This window comes from Puccinia triticina, chromosome 8A (genome assembly GCF_026914185.1).
Source record: "Puccinia triticina chromosome 8A, complete sequence".
Classification (NCBI taxonomy): Eukaryota; Fungi; Basidiomycota; class Pucciniomycetes; order Pucciniales; family Pucciniaceae; genus Puccinia; species Puccinia triticina.
The window spans coordinates 4,769,120-4,789,037 of NC_070565.1; the positions used below are offsets into that span (position 1 = coordinate 4,769,120).

Sequence of the window (19,918 nt, forward strand, 5' to 3'; positions counted from 1 at the left end):
GACGCGACGCGACGCCCGGGTCTCCTGGTGTTTCTCAAGGTGACGCCCGGGCACCTGACCTTTTCTCCGGTCTGCAAAGAACAGCAAAAGCACCAGGGCCAGTTCGTTGCTCGGTCATCCAAAAGTTAAGACGGCTGACTTCAGTGAGCAGGTCGAACGATGCCCATGGCAGAGTGGAAACTTTGGAACTTGTCAACTTGCCAACTTCGTCAGGGAGGTGGGAGATACATCAAGAGAGGCGAGCGACTGCAGCTGAACCCTCTCAACAGCTCCCAACTCTTGATCAATTCACATATCAACTTGAAAATAGGGCGTGCAAATCATCTCGGAGTTTTCTATCGCATTACCATCTGGACACTCAGCACTTGAAATTATGCGAAAACTGAGACATTCCTACTATGCAATCTATCCAAGTTTTGACAGGATTGTGGCTCTCCTGGAGCTTGCTTTGCAGGGACAACCAGGGACAACCTGTCAGTGTCTTGGGGATATGTCCGCAACCAGGTACAACTCGACAGATTGCTGTGTTTTTATTTGCAAGGCATCGTCGATCAAGTTTTACGAAAGTTCATGACTAAGTGCACTTGGTTTATGAAAATGTTCATGCGTCCAACCCTCTCTGTAGCTGCATGTTCGGCTGACATACATATTTCCTCGCGACGGGTCACAACTAAGCACCAAAAGGCGATGTCATGAAAAGCACTCCTGGTATGTATCAATCACGATTCACCATCGGTTATGCTGTTGTGGAATTGTTATTACTGGTGGTTGATACTTCAATATCACCGCACTACCCGCGATGCGGAAGTCTTGCAGTGCAGTGTGCACCATACATCAGGGCCGCAAGCATACATGTCAGACGAGAGGGCTTTTCGGGGGTCAAACTCCTCCAGACACAGGTAGAAATGGAACAAATGGAGGACTTGCCGTCAATTTTGACATATATTCGTATTGCAATGTCGATGTTCTCCGCCACTGGTTGGATAGTTGGTGGAAGAACGAGCCGCAGTTGGGCCTTCATAAAGTTGTACAGCATCAGCATTATAAAAACTCGCTGGTGCTGTGATTTCTGACCTCTAACCAGGGCCACCACTCAAGATTTTCTGGCATATAGATCGCCCTCTAATGACTCCAATACATGGGAGATTTCGATTTCCCAGGCAAGTGTAATTAAATGGGCAGACATTTAGTTCTTATTGTGTTCTTTTTTTCTCTTCGCAGGCGTCTGGGTTAGAGCAGAATAATGTGCCAGGGAGCTAATAAAGAAACAAACTGTTTCAGGAGAAGACACGATCACGAAGGGGCAAGCTTCTAAAAATACCGAGAAAATCAAATATCATGGGCTAAAAGTTGAGCCTCGAATTCAGAATTGTCATCGAAGTAGTCATCCGAGTCACTCAGGTCCATCACCCTTGGTTGGTTGACTGATGGCGGATCATGAGTGTTGACGATTGGTGCAGATTGAAAGGAGGTTGTCGAAGAATTCGTGGCACCATTTCCATTCTGGTTTGCGGCTCGTCGATCGTCATTACGTTCCTGAGTGATGACGGCTTGGCTGTATACTCCCAGCAGACACACATTAGGCCAGGTAGGTACATATGCGTTCTCGTTTCCTTCAGCGATGAGAGATATTTGTTCCCTGACGTACCTTAGACGCGTGTTGAGTCCTTCCTGAAAGATGCTATCGCGATTTGCATCTAATTCGTCTACTTGAAATCCTTTAATGGTAGTATTTTCGGAGGTAAGCAGTACAAGACCGCGTCTGACCGGGGCGGATTTGATCAACAACTAGTTTAGCGGATCATAAGAGGAAAAACGATTGAGCTGCGGAAGGAAAAAGTATGTTGGCGGAAGTCATGATATAGATTTATTATGCACCTTGCATCCTAGTGGTGTTTCAGCCAAACTGAGGCCATCGATCTTTTGGTACTCGATTGCTGGCACCGTACAGTGTCCGTCACTCAGAGTGAATTTCAACATGGCCCTTGGATACAAGATCGGTGCTTGACGATCCTGAGATTCCGGGTCTTCCAGACTTATGACTCGATCCCTTCCTTCTGCATCCTCGATGATTTTCTGGTGAACAGTCCGGAGCGAAAGAGCTGAGTGGCCGATCTCGGTGATCGACTGGATCTGTACTAGGATCCCTCGGTTTGGTAAATGATGCACTTTTGGTTGGTGCTGGACATCTTGCTCTGGTATCGACAGGTCCTTTAAGGGGGGGTTCTCTGCTGAAGTTGAAGCCGATAAGTCGGATAACAGAAGCTGATTTTCTATCTTCTTGATCAATTGTGGGGGAGTCAGGTCAAAGTGAGTCTATGCTTTTGTTTGATTTTTCGAAACCATCGCGTAAGTGATGACCAGAAGTTCACAATGGCAATCAGCAAGCATTTCATGAGTGGGAATCAAATTGATCGACAGGACTAAAAACTGAGTGTCTAAACCAACTTGAAGATATTCACAACATTGTGTTAGCCACGATTCCTCGAATACTAGAGTCGGGTAAGTCGTCCTGAACCAGTTTCTCACTGCCCTGGGAACCATGCTGTCGGCCATGAAACGCGATGTCAAGATCGATCTTTGCGAGACAAATCGTGAAGTCAGTCAGGTGTACAGGCGAAACTTTGCGTTGGTACTCGTAGAATTGATTATTGGAGGACTTCCCTGGACTTCCCGCCGATCTGGAAACCCAGATTTTCCCAGATTTCGCAGGGAAATTTGGGCAGATCTATGATTTGGGACAATCGAGCCCAGATTTTGCGGGGAAATCTGGGCTCGATCTTCCTGCGAAATCTGGGAAAATCTGGGTTTCCAGATTGGCGTATCGCGGCTCCGCCGCGGTCCACGACCATGCCCATTGCCCACCCTCTCCCCCGTGCAGTCACTGGACAGAAACATTGGTACCCCCAAAAGCTCATTCTAGAAGGCTACCCCACAAACTTGAAGTCATGAGGATTCAAGAATGAGTGTGTAAAATGACTTCAGAAGAATGAATATAACAAAATGAAAAGTATTTGGAACATCACAAAATTTACAAAACCACTTGCATTAAACCCTTTTGCTGAATGGTGAAGGGTCTGATGGAGGTGCAAAACTCTGCCCTTCTGCTATCAGATAACAAGACCCACCAAGCTAAGCTTGGCAAGTTTTAATCAAGTGATAGGTCTGGTCTAGTTCCAGATAAAGTTGTTTGACAACAGGTATGTGAGAGTTGAGAGTGAGTTCAGTGGTTATTTGCAATTATCTGAGGGTTGTGGTGATGTATGCAACGGTGGGTAGTTACGGTACGGTTATCGGTCACGTACCAATATTGTAACGGGTTTTCTCTTGTTACCGTTACCGTTAACCGTAACTGAAGTGCGTTACAATATTGCACACCCAGGATGTATGGAATTTAACATCCGTTACAATATCTGCCCACACGGAGGGGCAGATATCGGACTGCATATGATCCAGAGGGGGCCATTTGCCCCTCTTTATCTCGTTAACCAGTGGTTAACGCGTTATGCTACTAGTAACGCAAGTAACACACCAAAAAAATCAGGCCCGTTACGATACGGGCCGGGGGTTACAACTAGTCGTTACTAGTAGCGCTAACGCCTAAGCGCAGTAACGGCAAGCGTTACGCTACGCAGATAACGGTGGTTATCGTAGCGTATTGTAACTACCCACCGCTGATGTATGGATGTGATGGTAAGTGTGAAGGTGGTATGTAAATAACTGGGGAGTACTGAGCTGAGGAAAAAACAACTGGGGGGAGAGAGCTCCTTATATAGACAAATGTGAGGGATTTTAGCTACAAGGGGGACCCTGGATGAGGGATTTTAGCTGGTGGGCTGCGTACAAGTGGTGTCAGAAGATACTAAATACAGGCAAAAAGTGGGGTGAGAAATGAAAGATGATGTCATACTAATGCAAGGAGTGCATAAATAAGGTGGGGAAATGTCAAATACAGGGGCACCTCATGCAAGGGGTGCATGGGAGGCTGTGAGATTACTAACCAAGGTGAACGACACCATCCTCATAAATTGAGGAGGGTTTTGGGAGCTCAACAAGCTGTGGAAAAAGGTAAGCAAAGCAAACCAGATTCCGCAGTCCAAAGCTGTGCCGCGGGGAATGGAAATACTGATTGCATCTAAATGATGAATACAGTTTCTGCATCCGCGAGCCGCAAAAATCAACATGTGGAAATTCCCGGTCAGATACCTCTAGCAGAGAGAATCTCAGCTAACACCAAAGGTGAGTAGCAAGTTCAATCACTAGATGGTAGAGATGTTCAGCTAAAAGCTTCATTCCCTCCTGTAGTCAAAGACGCACAGGAAAAGACCGAACAAACTAATGAATCTTCTCAAAGAGAAGAAACGGAAAAAGGTGAGTTTAGCAAGTGTAAACACTTCGTCCATAAGAAACAAAAGGCTAAAGGAGCTGAACCTATGGTGTTCTTTATTAGACGCTGTTGCGCAACTCCTACACCGTTTTGCCAAAGCTAAATAAGCCGGACAATAAGAGATGAACTCTTGATCCAAGTAAGAGATTGGAATTACCCTGATCCTTGCGCAGAAAGAGCTAACGCGTGATGCAGTTTGCTACCAGCAAACAGGAAGATCATCAAGATCATCTTCAGTCTGAATTCCATAAAGGAATTCACTTTTAGTCTTACAAAAGTAGACAGCGGCTTCTTGTTCCGCTCTTAGGTAATTCTACTTTTCTATATTTTGTGATACTTGTAATTAGATTATATACATGATTATCTAATTACAAGCCTCTTAGGCCCCGTTTGGCGCCGGTATATCCATTGATATATTTCACAGATATTTCACGATTATATTGCTGAAATACCGGTGGTGTTTGGCACACCAATATAAACAATTGGCTGTAATTACAATTATTTCAGCTCAAATATATTGGTAGCCAGGATCTCAGACCCGGCAGCTCACACCAACAATGCACAACCCAAAACCCAAGACCTCTCAAGAAGAGCAGGTCAACACCCAGCAATTTCCTCAAACATCTACTCGTGGACGTGGAAGAGGTCGTCCGAGGGGAGGAGCGATTCGACACACAGGTAATCGTGCCGCCACTATCAGCAAGTGACTGCCTCACCTCGAGAATCCGATTCCCATCCGAGCGCTGCACCAGAATCCGGAACTGCTGACGTTGAAGATCCTGATGAGCCATCCCTTCAGACTCCGACTCTCTCCCAGAAAGGCTCAAAAAAACTGCGCTGGACCGGTCCGATGGAGGTTATGTTGCTTGAGCTCTATGTCCAAGAAGTCAAGAAGGGGAAACAAGCAGATAACGGATTCCAAAACACATCTCACCGGCACGTTGCACAACAGTTAATGGAGGTGTTCCTGGAAACCAAGCATCTCCTTGATTATGCCAAGTGCAAATCCAAGTTGAAACAATTGTTCAAAAAGGACTACGACACTTTCCTGGCCTGCAAAGAGGCAAGTGGTTTTGGATGGGATGAGACTGCATGCGAGGTGACTGCTTCACATGATGTCTGGGAGAGATATGTGGCTGTGAGTCCGTTCGTTATCCTTTCCCTTTTGTTCAGTATCCTTCTCTCTGACATGTATTGATTATGTATAGGTACATCCAAACGCTAGGAAATTTTGGGGAGTACCGTATCCCGAGTTTCGCAATCTGGACAAAATCTTTGGTACTTCATTGGCTACCGGCAAAGGATCTCGATCCCTTGCGCAGCGACTGCTTATGCCCTCCCAGCCAGTTGAACCTGATTGCCCCAAAGGGGTGGATCAGCAAAACGACCAAAACAACAGCCCGTCTAATTATCTCTCACAAAGTCACAAGAAAGATTCAATTGCTACGGCTATTAGCAGACTGGTTGGCTATATGAACACCCAACGCGAGGAACACACCCAAAGACTTCAACAACGGGCAGCCAATAACCAATCTAATCTTCAGCGCGCAATGGCATTGTATCAAGAAGTTCATGCCAAGGAAGCGAGTCAAACTGAGCAGTTGGAAGCCTTCCGAATCTTCCCAGACAATACTAACGCCCAAATGTTTACAAGTATCTTGGACAAGGACCTCCGAACCCAATGGCTTTATCATGAGATTGATCAAATGCATCAAAACTGATGAATTTGAGAAATCTCAATTTTTTATTTCCTCACTTATAGCCCATGTACGTTAAAAAAAGATAGAACCAGTGCTGGATTTCATTCATATATACATATAAAAAGAATATAAATGATTTTTATTGTTGTTGCCTTCTGTTCAAGGTTGCAACATATTGCTGCCAAAGACCTTCAGCGATTGAGTCTCGCAAGTTTTCACATTCCTCTCTTTCTTGATCGCTAGAGTACACGCCTTCGGGTGGAGGATCATTCACCTCCTGATTGTGGAAGTAGCTGTTGCTACTATCCGAGTTCGCTCGTTGAAAAATCTTGTCATTGAGACCGTTCCGAATAATGTTGACATTGTGGATGCAAGCGCAAGCAAACACAATGTCATATTGCTGCTCCAGGTTGTACTCGCTGGCCTGCATCAATATCTTAAAGCGTTGTTTGATCACACCAAAAGTACGCTCGATAACATTCCAAAGACTTGAATGTCTTAGATTGAAAAGTTCTTCTCGGTTTGCTGGTCTAAAAATCAGAGAGCCAAAGAGTCAAATTGGACTCTAGTGGTGAAAATCAGAGCAATGAACATTGACCTTTGGCCAACCATTGCTTGCTCTCTTAGGTGATATTGGGTACCTTGATAAGGAACCAAGATGTTTGGTTCCAGCGCATAACCAGCATCAGCGAGATAAAAGTGGCCGGGCTGTATATCAAAATCCTGAGTCCGAGCGTCTTGAAGTACTCGGGCATCGTGTGCACTGCCCTCCCATCCAACTCGCATGTGGGTGAACCTCATGCTGAAGTCGCACACACCGAGGACATTTTGAGACAAAAATCCCTTTTGATTGCGGTGTGCTGCTGCTCTTTCAGCAGGTACACTTGCCGGAATATGGACGCCATTGATAGCTCCAAGGCATTTGTTGAAAAAAGGCAAAAATTTGGGATTACAAGCTATATGTCAATGTGCGCGTTCGGGTGAAGGGGGGATGAAGAATCTTGGGGCAAGCTGCACTAAAAGTTCAAGGATATGTCGGAAAACCCTAAGCAAAAGCATGGTCAATTTCCAAAAAGCAGGCAGCCAAAAGGAACAATGACTCACTTTGAGATAGTCTGACCGGAGTGCTGAAAGCGATCCTGAGCTTGTTATTATGTCCGATAATGTAGAGGAAGATTGCGAGTTGTTCTTCCATGGGCAGTAGCTTTGAGATTGGTTCAATTTGGACAGTCAGGAGCTCATCACATAAGAAAAGGAACGTCAAAGTTGTTACTCAAAAGACATTGAATGTGCGGCGGGGATTTCCCTGAAGGATTGCCAAGGTGTAGTCGGCGCCAGATAAAGGTAAGTCGTTGTACAGCCTTCGAATGGTTTCACAGCGAGTTATTGCTGTCAGAAGGAGGGAAAATCCCATCAGCAGGGTGGTTTCTTCATGAAGAAAAAAATCCTCTTCTTCGCTATTGATCTTGTCCATTGATGCTGTTAGGGTGGGTGGTTGGCTGGGTAGCTTTGTGGTTGGGCCGCAGGGTTTATTACACCTGTGCTGACAAACACTCAGGCCCCGTTTGGCACCGATATAATCAGTGATATATTTCACAAATATTTCAGGATTATATCGGTAAAATGCCGATGGCGTTTGGCAAACCGACATATTCAAAATATGAAATAATTTATAATTACAGTTCCTACATGCCAATATATTGGCAGCAAAATCAGACCCACCCTTGCAACTCCCAACCTTGATTATCAACCTCATTGAGTGGATAAATCATACAACACTCCACTGGCTCGATGTATCCACTCAATGAGTGGACTCATATATCCACTCGATGGCCCAGTTGGTCATCGAGTGGATTATATAACACTTGACTTGCTCGATGACCCTCGATGACCAACCGGGTCATCGAATGGACTTATCCACTCGATAGCCTGGTTGGTCATTGAGTGGAAGTGGATGAATACTCCACTCAATGGCCCGGTTGGTCATCAAGTGGAGTAGGTATCCACTCAGTGACCCGGTCGGTTGTCGAGTGGAACATACTCCACTTGATGACAAATCGGGCCATCGAGTGGATATGTATAAGTCCCCTCGAACCGTCCTGTTCATCGGGTGGACTAGAATACATCCACTTGATGACCGACTGGGTCATTGAGTGGGTGAAGTGGGTCATAGGCTATACACAATTACCGGGTGGGTGGTCATCAAGTGGAGGGCGAGTTTGTCCATTCGCTTTCTTGGTTGATCAAGAGGTGGGTGGTTGGCTGGCTGGGTTTATACCGATGTGACAAACGCCAGCGATATATTCAATTACATTTTATTTCAGGTGAAATAATCAAAATGTCACAGATTATTTCACCCGTGATTATTTCACCAATTATATTGGTGCCAAACGGGGCCTCAGCAATATATTCATTATTTTTTATTTCAGGTGAAATAATTGCCATGTCACAGATTATTTTGCTGGCAATTATTTCACCAATTATACCGGCGCCAAACGGGGCCTTAGTCCTTTGAGTTCTTTCACAACCTTGAGTGTATGTTGTTTTCATCTGAAGTTGTTGTGTTGACATGATACAATCCTAATTTTTTCTTCAGTTTTCAGCAACTTGCCTATAAAATCACCTTGATCCATGACATCTGGACTACAAAAGGAAACTACCATGCTTTCCTTGGAATCTTGTTTTCTTATGTTACAAACAACTGGACCTTTCATATTTCACATCTTGGCATGAAGTATATTGCCTTGAATCACAAGGGTAAACTCTTAGCAATACCATTCACCAACATTATATCAAAGGCTAAACTCAAAAATAAGATATGTTATTGCCACTTCTTAACCAATTGATCTAGATTTTCTGGTGGGCACTTTGGGCTAACAGGGTTTTTTTTTGTTTTAATACGTATTGGCCCAGACAGCTGATTTGGGTTCCAACAACTTCACATGTATCCAGCAAATCACATCTTTGGCTGACAAACAATCAGAGTACTCAACATGGTGTAATAAGCTGGATTTTGATGGACCCAGCCTGATTGCTGGGTACGGGATCCGCTGGAACATAAAATTCAAAAGCAGGGATCAGGGATATCAAGCTCGCAAGATAATCCAAAATCTTGTCAAAAATGAAAAGGATTGTCAGGAAAGAGAGGGAGGGAAAAAATACTACAAGAATAACGACATATCTCGAGACAAGTGGGATGTGGTCAACAAGTTGAATAGTACACTGAGTGTGAGTGAAGGCTTTGCTGAGTTTTTATGTTGTGAATTATAAAGAGAGCTAAAAAAAATCCTGCCAACAGGGATTTTATTTCATTAAAAAGAAACTGGAAGGTGACACCTCCTCGGGAAGCTTAATTCTTTTGGAATACCAGCACATCAATGTTTCATTGAAAAAAACGTTAGAGACTACGACTGAACCTGAGCTTGTCCAAATGCTGGAGAAGATGCAATCAAAGACGGAGAACTACCTTAAAGAGGCTCTCAAATGTGATGCCATCCTCATTGCCACCGTTCTCAACCCAAGCTTTTGTCTATCAATATTCAAATTGTGGTTTCCTGGATGCTATTTGTACACACTCAGATTACTCAGAAAATTATTGCAGACAAGGAAAGATGAATTTGATGCAAATTCAAGCTCTAAAGAACCTTCAACACCTTCAGGAACCAACACTGAGGGAAAACCCCAAGCTTCAGTCAAAGAAATGGACTTCTTCCCGGATACAGTTTTAGCACCATCCCCCCAAAACTGGGTTATGCAGAGTGACCTGCATGCACTCCCGGGTCTACTTTGAAACCCCCTACTATTTGGATTCTGAGGATGCTTTTTGCCACAGGAGGTGCATCCAAATGACCTCCCAACATGCATCCCCAAGACAACCCATTCAGCCCGTGGTGTACCCCCTGGGGGCCCAAAGTCTCGAGGGACTTTGTTATTTGGGGTTGGGCGCACTCCATGGTATAAGGCCCTGTTTGGCAGCGTCATATTACACAGCGTAGTAATAGGAAACATGCTACATTACATATGGTAAAACATGTCTTTTTAGGATAATCTTTTGAAAGCAAACCCTCATAAGGCTTGGCAGTTCACTTCCAAAAGATCAGGCGGAAAAGTAGTGTCTTACACAATGTAGGGGGACATGGCAAGATTATTTATTGCGTAATAATCACGCTGCCAAACAGGGCCTAAATTTTAAAATGTGGGATCCAGAAATATCCGCCCATATCCGCGGGTTTTGGAGCCCCGGGTCTCAGATAGCTAGTGTGATCCGCCGTCCCCTACCTGACATCCGGGATTATCTATCGGATATCCCAGGCGGGATACTGGCTATGTCAAGCACCTGTCGGATCGTCGAAACGGTCGATCAGGATATTCGGCATTATTTTTGCAAATATCTCTGGAGAAGGAAGCAAGATTCCAATGTCCCTCGTCTCATCAGAAAATCGACCACCACTTTCAACCACCATCTCCCATCAAAATGAAGAAGGTTCAAGGAGTCAAGACTCAGCCGGTCAACTGGAAAAACTAATCCTGGTATTCAGATGTATTACCCCGATCTTATTAATTGCGACTTTGGCCCTCACCTTCGGTACCCGAGCGTTTTCGAGATTCGTACTTAAATTACAGAACGTCGGATATGAATCACTGCCAGATTCGAACTTCGAGCGACAAACAACCTCTGGGAGAGGTGAACGGGAGGTCCTGAGTTCAACCCATCAGCCGCATCACGATGTCAACTCTTGCCAACCCGAAGAAGAAGCTGGCATCGTCCCCGTGGTGGTCCCTCTCCGCAAACCTCGTCGGAACTGGATCTATGCCGTCCACGGGTTGATCATCTTGAGCTATTTTCTCGATGGCCTGCTGATCTGTATCAGGGCCGTATGGGACCACTGCTGGGAACCTTCGCAATTGACGGTCTGGCGAGCTCTCGATGCGTATGTGGTCAGCTGTCTGGTTGCTTTCGTGGGCTGTGTTGTGGCTATGAGCTGGGAGGAACGCGCATCTGGTCAATTGGGCGGCTGGGGTAAAATCTACACTCGAGTGTTTAGCACTCAAGTCTTACTAGGGGAACTGGTCATCGGAATATCGTGTCTCGCGATTCTTACTCGTAGTACGCCTCTTTGTTCTCATCGCCTTCTCTCACTCATTTTTCTATTAGAACCCCGCGGGTAGACTGAAGCCTGTGTTTATTACGCCCCCCCCCTCTCTCTCTCCTTAGCGAATCAATCCGACACATCACCCTCATCAACTAATCATAGTCTAGAGCCGTATGACCTACTTCATGTCATTAACCTCTTGGTGCGGCTATTATTGGTCACTAGCCTATGCTTGCTACAGACCAGATTCTTTTATTACCGAGAGTTCGTGCCATTAAGTTCCCTGCGACCATCAACAGCTGAAGTCTCTCCCGACCGATCGGCAACAGGATATGGGACTTTCGCGCCGTCAAATGGATCGAATGCACATGTTCTCAGCACCAAGGCTCAGATGAGAGAAGCGCCAAAACCGACAGGCGTTTTAAAGATGATGAAACGCGTCAAAATCTTGTTCCCGTACCTTTGGCCGCGACGAAGTGGAGCTTTACAGGCAGTCGCCTTATGTTGCTTCTTACTCCTGTTCGTAGGCAGAGCGGTCAACCTAATGGTTCCCATGACACTTGGTGAGGCGACTGAGGACCTTTCTCAAAGCCGATCTCCCTGGTTACACCTGGCTGCCTATGTCGGTCTCAGGTTCTTGCAAGGCTCTGGTGGGATTATTAATGGTTAGTGCAGCGGTTTGACTACTCAACGATACCGTCAGTTCTAATTCTTTCTTCCGGTGAACCATGATCAGTCATCTTGCAAAGCTTGTGGGTCCCAGTGGCGCAGTATGCAGATCGATCGATGTCAATGATGTCGTTTAGAGTAAGTTTATCTCAAGAATTGGTAAACATCACGGCGTTCTGGCTCTAGAAATCGGAACAAAGCTAGCTTGTCCAACTCATATCTCTTTTGTGATTCTGCCAACTTCAGCATATACTAGAATTGTCGTTATCATATCACACTAGACGTAAGACGGCAGAAGTCCTCCGGATATTGGACCGCGGGTCAGCTATCAATCAGTTCTTTCAAATGCTATTTTTTAGCTTGGTGAGCCTCGTTGGAATTACTCATCTTCACTAAAAAAAGTTTTTTTAAAAAAGTAAGATGCTGGAGGGATTCTCAGACATTTCTAATGACCGACTTGCATGCGATTGTCACCTTTTCAGATCCCAATCGTCTTGGATATTGGATTAGCAGTGGGCTATCTTGCAATCAGATTCGACATTTTTTTGGCCGGTATGCTGCTCTTCATCATGATTGCGTGAGTCTGGTTTACTTGCCTTCTGTTTCCATTCACTTTCTTTTCTGGACTTCCCACGAGTTAAATCAAAAGACAAATACGAGCTGATTGGTAAACTGATCGCCAATTTCACCGCAGATATGCTGCAGTGAGCGTCTTACTCACACAGTGGCGAACTGCTATCCGAAGAGAAATGGTCGACAAAGGTAAATGATCCCATCCTCACAAAACATCTCCCGGAATGATTCTGCTAATGTCTCGTTCGATCAATTTTTGGCGGTCGCCCTTCTAGACAAATATACCAGAGGGATTCAAGGAGACTCCCTTCTGAATTGGGTAAGTTATTTTGTTTGTAGCGAAAGATAACAATACCAAATCTGACACGTTTTTGCTTGCGGGTAGGAAACCATCGCCTGGTTTAACACTAAAACTTTTGAAACCAATCGATATTTAGATGCTACTATCGACTACCAACGATCTGAATTTATGGTCATGTCGTCCTTATACACCCTTAATCTGGCACAGGTAATGTGCTCTATGACATTCATTGTGAAGACGAAATACCAGCCCATTCTGATTTTTTATGTTGTGAATTCAGAATGCCATCATCTCTGTTGCGCTTCTGATTGGTTGCTTCGCAGTGGCTTTCCAAGTCAGTAGTGGTCGGAAAACTGTTGGAGATTTTGTGCTGTTTGTATCTGTAAGTCTGGCACCCTGTGTTGAAATTCTGAGGTTTCCTCTACTGACGTGCTTTTAAAATAAATAATTTGCCATATTTAGTACGTTGCGCAACTAGTTGGTCCTCTGAATCAGCTAGGAACTTTGTATCGGGTCATCCAACAAAATTTAACTGGCAAGATCACCATCTCATCCCATGTATTCTGTACCATCGCTAATGTTAATGCGTTTGAACATTTCATTTATCTTAGATACTGATAACCTGATGAAACTCTTAGCTGAGCCAAAGGAGATTGAAGATCGACCCAATGCACAAACCGTCAGCAAAGCCAAAGGCACCATACAATTTGATCATGTTGGATTCAGCTACGATGGCAAGAGTTCTGCATTAGATGACATATCATTCACTGTTCCAGCTGGATCTTCTGTCGCATTGGTTGGTGAGAGCGGAAGCGGAAAATCCACAATATTGAGGCTGCTGTTCAGGTTTTACGATCCTACCGCTGGATCTATTAAACTGGATGGAGTTGACATTCGTGATATCACCCAAGCAAGTTACAGAAGTCAAATAGGCAGTGTGCCACAAGACGCCGCTTTGTTCAACGATACAATCAGGTGTGCATTTCGTTTACTCGATCTTGGACTGCCAAAAATGACTGGCTTTGATCACGCGGACTAATTCGTATGGTCCTGGATGAAGGTACAACATTGGCTATGGTGCAATTGGTGTCAAGCCCGATGGACCAACCATGGAAGATGTGGTGGAAGCAGCCAAGGCTGCTCAGATCCATAACCGCATCATGTTAGTTCCCTCAGACTATTTTATTTCCTTCACTCCCGTCTATACTTGCTTACATTGGAAGGAAACAAAGGTCATTCCCAGACGGGTATGAGACACGAGTTGGGGAACGAGGAGTTAGACTTTCGGGAGGAGAAAAGCAAAGGGTGGCTATCGCACGCGTAATGATCCGAAACCCGCCGGTGATTTTACTGGTCAGTAGCAGTATTGCCCCCTTAAAGAAGGGTTTGGGGTTGATCGTCCCATTATCACTATTCACACATGCGTGTATTCAGGATGAAGCCACATCAGCTTTAGACACAACCACTGAGAGAGAGATTCAAGAAGCTCTCCAAAAACTAGGCCAAGGGAGAACGACAGTTGCGATTGCTCACCGTCTATCAACTATCGTCAACTCGGATATCATCTTGGTGATTGGGAAGGGAAGAATTGTCGAAAAGGGAACTCACAGCGATTTGCTTGCTCTGAAAGGGCTTTATTCAGATCTTTGGGCCAAGCAAATTAGGTTGGTTATTCGAATCTCTTCTTGATTTTTTTCGATATCCTATTGACGTACCTCAATGTGTCCTTGTTCTCCTTTATTGTGCATCTGTCAATTTGTTATCTGTAGGGCCGAAGTGGAAGCGGGCAGAAGTGGAAGTCCTCTGAAACCTCCGGCTGCTCAATCTTCCTCCACTGTTTCCTCCCGCGACGAGAGTGAACCTGCCATTAATTCGTAATGTAATCGTTACATCTCATGGCAACAGCATCAGTACCTCAACTCAAAACAAAACCATCAACCCAATAACAAGGAGACATCATGCGTCGTCTGCGAAGGGAGCCGACGAGTTTTTTATTTCTCTTTTCTTCGACATCAAAGTAAGCAGCGTTAACATGTCCGATTAAACTTTCAACCCCAATAATCATTAGATCATGTACATGTTTTTTGTTTACTTGGTACAATTAAAAATGATAATAATAATAGTAAGAACAAAACCCTCTTTTATGTCGTTGACTTCATTTGTTGTAAATTCTTGCATTCATTTCCTTGGTCTTGAGCCAGCTTACAGATTGATGTCAAGTTTTTGCTTGATTGTGCTTAGCTTAATATTTTTGACAGCTGTTAATTAATAAACTTTAGTTGGTTCAAGCTGACAATTGCCTACTGACAGCCCGTTTTGGGGTGGCTGTGAAGCCGCCCAAGCCGCTTGGCAATGTTTCATCAGGTCGCATCTTGCGCACATAAGACTGGACCCTCTCAACCGGGGTCCTGGATTAGGTAAAAGATCCACATGATGTGCAAGCTTTTTTTTACTTTCGCATTAGACAACCAAGAGATAACTACAGCTAACTACAGCCTTCACGCATGTTTTGATTTTACGTTTCATGGATAAGCATTGTTTAACCTTGAAAGTATGTGATCGCACAAGGAGAACGTGATGTGTATTTATGTTTAATTCAATAATTGTATCCTCCACCCGTGTTATGCTTAAGGGGCCTGGGGATCTGAAGACTGAAATAAAAATGTGTTTAACGTAAATAATTATTATTTGAATAAATATTTATTGATTAATATGTTTTTTACCGCAGACTTTGATGAGTTTCATCTGCCTATGAAGAAACTCCAGTTACCTGTCGGCTGAAATATTTATGTCGGTGGAATTGAAAGTTTCAAGATGGAAACTGTGTTTCCAGTGTGGGGTCAGTCCCGGTCGGTCTGTCAGAGAGAAGGGAGGGGAAGGGTCACGCGACAAATAATGAACTCCTGATAATAACATCATTTCATTCTTATATGCGAGAAGTGCCCAACGATTTTATTTGAGGGCAACATGTGTTCAACTTTAAAACGCCGGGGCCATGCCAGAGCACCGGTGCGCCAAGGCTGCACTTGATGAAAACTTTAGGCGGCAGTGCAGGGCCAGGCTTGGCCCAGGCTCATAGTATACAAAGTTGACTGGGACATCATGAACGACAGATCCTTGCATTGTCCCGGAGGTTTCCAACCTTAATGCCATGCCCCATATGTATTACTCAACACGCTCATGCACCATGGTCAACACGCTACGGCGCAAATCAGACAAAACTTCCTTTCCGTCAGCCAATTCAAATGGTGGATTGAGCGGCACTTGGGACATAGGATTGAAAGCTTACGGTCAGAGCTTGAAAGCGAACTTAACACAAGTCCCTCGCTGCTGCGGGCGTCTGGTCTTGCGAAGCAAGCCTCCGATAGCCCTCGGCAGAGGCTCGCTTCGCGAGTTCAGCCTAGGGCCCGAAGTCTCGAGGGACTTTGTTAAGTTCGGCTTGAAAGGCACCTTAACTAAAGGAGAAACTTCGGTTGTTGAAGCTCACAATACAACGCTTTTTGAGTTGAAGGATAAACCTGAGGAAATGTACAAGAGCAAAAAAAAGGCTTGCCAAATCTCTCCCCTCGGTCAACCTCGGCCGGATTTTAACACTTCCGTTCATCTGCAACCCTTGAAAAATATCCATCCCGCTCGGAGGTAGTGTCTGGCAGTGTCGTCGCTGTCGTTCAGTCGATTACAGCGTTATATGTACATCAGTTCAGTTTATACCCAGCTTCTTTTTTCCTCCATTATACAACATTTAAATGCCTAATTTTAAATGTGTGACTCTGCGGGTCGCAGTCCTTGACCTGTGTTGCCCTGGTATCACTAGGATAAAGTTTTAATCGTTGTAACACTTCCTGATCTTCTATACAATTGCTTATTTTCATTTCCGACTCCTTCGTCTCGTCTAAGTACATGCGTATCACGATGAGGTGTTGTGCATCTTTTTGATGCAACTGTTGTCATAAATCTAGGAAAAAAGTCAGTCTAGAAATCATGGCCCCGGGATTTGCAAACTTGAGATAAATACATAATCCATTGGCGTTTGCTATGATGGAGGAAACCCTATCAGTTTCCTTCCTCTGACTCGTAAAATCACAGATATACAATATTTATATGATCCACCTCTTCTAACATTAAAAATCGCGTCTAAAGGAGAAGTGACTCAACTCTTTAGCAGCAGTACAGCGGACCGTGGGGCTAGATAAATTATCCTTGACTGGTGACTAGCTCGTACCTCTTTCGATCGGAACAATTTAAGCAAATGTGTGTCTCTTGTCTTCCAGCTAGGTCCTTTTCAATGCCCCCACGGCGCTAGGTCTAGATTCCGAAAACTGCTGACTGACACTTTGACGACATCCCCATTTCCAATTCGAAAGTTGAAGCGCCGAGGCTCATCAGCTATTGATATCTTCCGAACGCACTTTGTCCCAGTCGGTTTGTTTTGGTTATCCCGCCGCCCTACTTCAGAACAAGATATACATCTTGTTCTCCCCCTCACAGCCTTTGAGATCATCTGCACGCCGCTCGAGGAATTATTGCGCATCTCACTTCCATCATGCATACCAATCGCCCCGAAAGTTACCCCGTCGAAGGCCAGGATGCGGCACAGATGTCTTGTAAGATTTACGTGGGCAATCTCGCGTGGGCGGTGAGCATCGTCTGATTGTTCCTTTTCTCTACTTCCATGATCGCGGAGGGTGATCGGAGGTCTCTTGAGAGCCTTTGGGAGAAGTCCACCCCAGGCCAGACCCAAGATATATGCAACATCAGTTGAAATCATGCTGAAGTCCCTCTTGCATACTTGTCTTTTCAATTACTTCGGACGGAATAAAATGTGTTCGAGATTTTCAGACCGACGAAAACGCGCTCAGTGCACATTTCGCCACTGTAGGAGAGGTGAAAGGAGCGGTGGTGATGAGGATTGAAGGGCGTAGCCGAGGATTTGGTTTTGTCACAGTACGTTGAGCTACTTATACCAATTTCCACAGCCATATCGGGGGCGAGGCCCTTACCGGCTGGCTACTCAACGATTCGGTCTGGAACTATAAAATTCCGAGAGATGCGGCGATCGTGGAGTCCACCTTCCTAGACCCCGAAGTTGACTCGAGATACACATCGGCCATTTGTCTTAATTCTTGCCACCGTTCAGATTGGGATTTTGTGCTGATGAAGCTGAATATTATGTGTGGCTTTCTCTTTTCACTTTTTTCCTTCACAGTTTGCGAATCCAGAACAGGCAAAGCGCGCTATCGAGACCATGTATGATTCAGAATTGGTAAGCCGGAAGTAAATCCTAAACTATCTCGATAACTCCGCCAGGCTTTTTAAAGCACCGTCTCTGCGGAAATAGCGGCTAGGGGCAAGCCACCGGCTCGTGATGACTTGATAGCTATTGTTTGCTTGTCTCTAGCTGCAAAGCTTGCATCGGCTCTGATTTATCTTTGGATGCATTGGTGTTATGGTAACGCCCGGATAGTACATATGTTCTCCGTCCGTTGGCAATCAGCTCGACCACTTTCTTGACTTCGGTAGTCAACTATTTAATCTGAAATAAAAGTATCCGGCATGAATGCGCGATTTTGACTTCGTTTGAAATTTTGGTCTCTAAACGGACGTGTTCTTGGACTCATCCCAAAAACATGACGATACGACTGCTTGTGGATGATTGAAAATTACTTTTAGCGTATGATGCATGAATGTTTTTCCACACCGTCCCGCATTGTATTGGTGAAGTTGTGATTTTCTGACTCCTTTCCATTTTTTCCTTCACGTCCAGACGGTCGCCGCGTGCGGGTGAATGTGGCAAACCAGCTGGTTCGCGGGGGCGGGCCAGGAGCCGGGGATTATCAAATGAACAGCGGGGCGCAAGGCGGTTACAATTATCCAACAGCCCCTTACCCCGGTGGAGGTAGATTTTCTCTTCTTATTCGAACCAGTGCTCCCCGAGCATAGGTTGATATTCGTTGTTCTCTTTCGGTGGGCATTACCATCCAGCGGTTCCTTATGGCGGATATTCCCATCCACCACCACCGGCTCATGGGGGCTACATGGGCGGAGGCTATATGAACCCACCCAACCAGTATGCGGGGAATGAAGCCGGCGCTTATGTGTGTAAAACGTCATGATCCTGTAATAGTTTCGATTCTTGCATTGACATTTAGTTTTTTGAAAACAACCCTATTTTGGTAGACCACCGGCGCGCCAACGAACCACCCGATGCCAGATGGTCGAAAGGGCAGCAATCAACCAGGAGGATTCTATCCAAACGGCAGTTCTTACCCTTGTGAGTATTCAATGTGATATTGCTACAAATCCAGAACCTACCGGCTAATAAAAACCTTCTCTCAACAGACCCGCCAGGAGGGTATGGCTACTAAGAAGGAAATCGAGCCAGCCATTTTACAGTTCCTGAATATATCATCGCAAGCAATCCGTCTAAGAGGGGGGTGATCACTTTCCCTGTCCAGTTAGAAGTATCTGAATTTGTTTTAACAACACCGCGATATATACCTTGTACCATTACCAACACCAAAATGCACACCATGTGCCAGTTGTTTTCTCTATCCATTTTTTCTTCGTAGCACAAAACTTTTCCGGGCCCCCATGATGCCTTGGGGCCCTCTAACATTGTTCACTCCTTGTACATGATACATCTAACATTTGAGATTTGGTTGAGCAAAACAAGCGTAGCATTGCAACGTGTTTGATAGAAAAGCTGAAAGTGGACACTAGAAGTGTTTCAAACCACTGGTATAATTTCAATGATGGGATTGATCATTGGACCACTGGAGGACTTCCCTTTGGTTCTGTAGCCCCCTACAGAGCCATATCTGCAGCCTGCAGTGCAGATTTTTATGGGGAAATCTAGTCCCAGAGGCTGTAGATATCACTTTGTAGCCCCCTACAGATTTGAGGGGGAGTCTTCCACTTCCAGTCAGCTCTGTAGCTTCTGCAGAACCAGATTTAGTCCTTGTAAAACCAGATTTCTAGGTGGTGACCGGCAACAGGTCGCCTGGAAATCTGATTTAGCGGGACTAAATCTGGTTCCAAAGAGGCTGGAGACAGGGGGAAGTCCTCCATTGAATTTGGTGTTCACCATCATCAAAAAAGTGGAAATGTTGGAGATAGAACAAGGACTAAATAACAAATGCCCAAAAATCAACCTTTAACACCAGGTCCCAGGAAAAAAAGATAGTCACTTGATGAC

General features: G+C 45.0%; 3 protein-coding genes across 3 annotated transcripts; 2 read left to right on the plus strand and 1 right to left on the minus strand.

Moving 5' to 3' along the window:
• Positions 1–1,329: 1,329 nt before the first annotated feature.
• PtA15_8A497 (uncharacterized protein) lies at positions 1,330–2,556 on the minus strand (the record flags this gene model as incomplete). Its single annotated transcript, XM_053171933.1, has 4 exons — positions 1,330–1,555; positions 1,649–1,788; positions 1,879–2,316; positions 2,449–2,556. 4 exons carry the CDS (start codon positions 2,554–2,556, stop codon positions 1,330–1,332), a joined length of 912 nt encoding a protein of 303 aa, XP_053023148.1.
• Positions 2,557–10,503: 7,947 nt separating this feature from the next.
• Positions 10,504–14,601, plus strand: PtA15_8A498 (uncharacterized protein; the record flags this gene model as incomplete). The annotated part of the gene is made up of 15 exons (XM_053171934.1): positions 10,504–11,194; positions 11,303–11,845; positions 11,917–11,987; positions 12,096–12,212; positions 12,332–12,426; positions 12,544–12,611; positions 12,698–12,741; positions 12,808–12,930; positions 13,004–13,105; positions 13,186–13,258; positions 13,335–13,698; positions 13,784–13,885; positions 13,956–14,076; positions 14,158–14,387; positions 14,493–14,601. 15 exons carry the CDS (start codon positions 10,504–10,506, stop codon positions 14,599–14,601), a joined length of 2,853 nt encoding a protein of 950 aa, XP_053023149.1.
• Positions 14,602–17,266: 2,665 nt separating this feature from the next.
• On the plus strand, positions 17,267–19,088 carry PtA15_8A499 (uncharacterized protein; the record flags this gene model as incomplete). Its single annotated transcript, XM_053171935.1, has 7 exons — positions 17,267–17,359; positions 17,930–17,986; positions 18,130–18,205; positions 18,488–18,619; positions 18,706–18,818; positions 18,901–18,994; positions 19,063–19,088. 7 exons carry the CDS (start codon positions 17,267–17,269, stop codon positions 19,086–19,088), a joined length of 591 nt encoding a protein of 196 aa, XP_053023150.1.
• Positions 19,089–19,918: the final 830 nt, after the last annotated feature.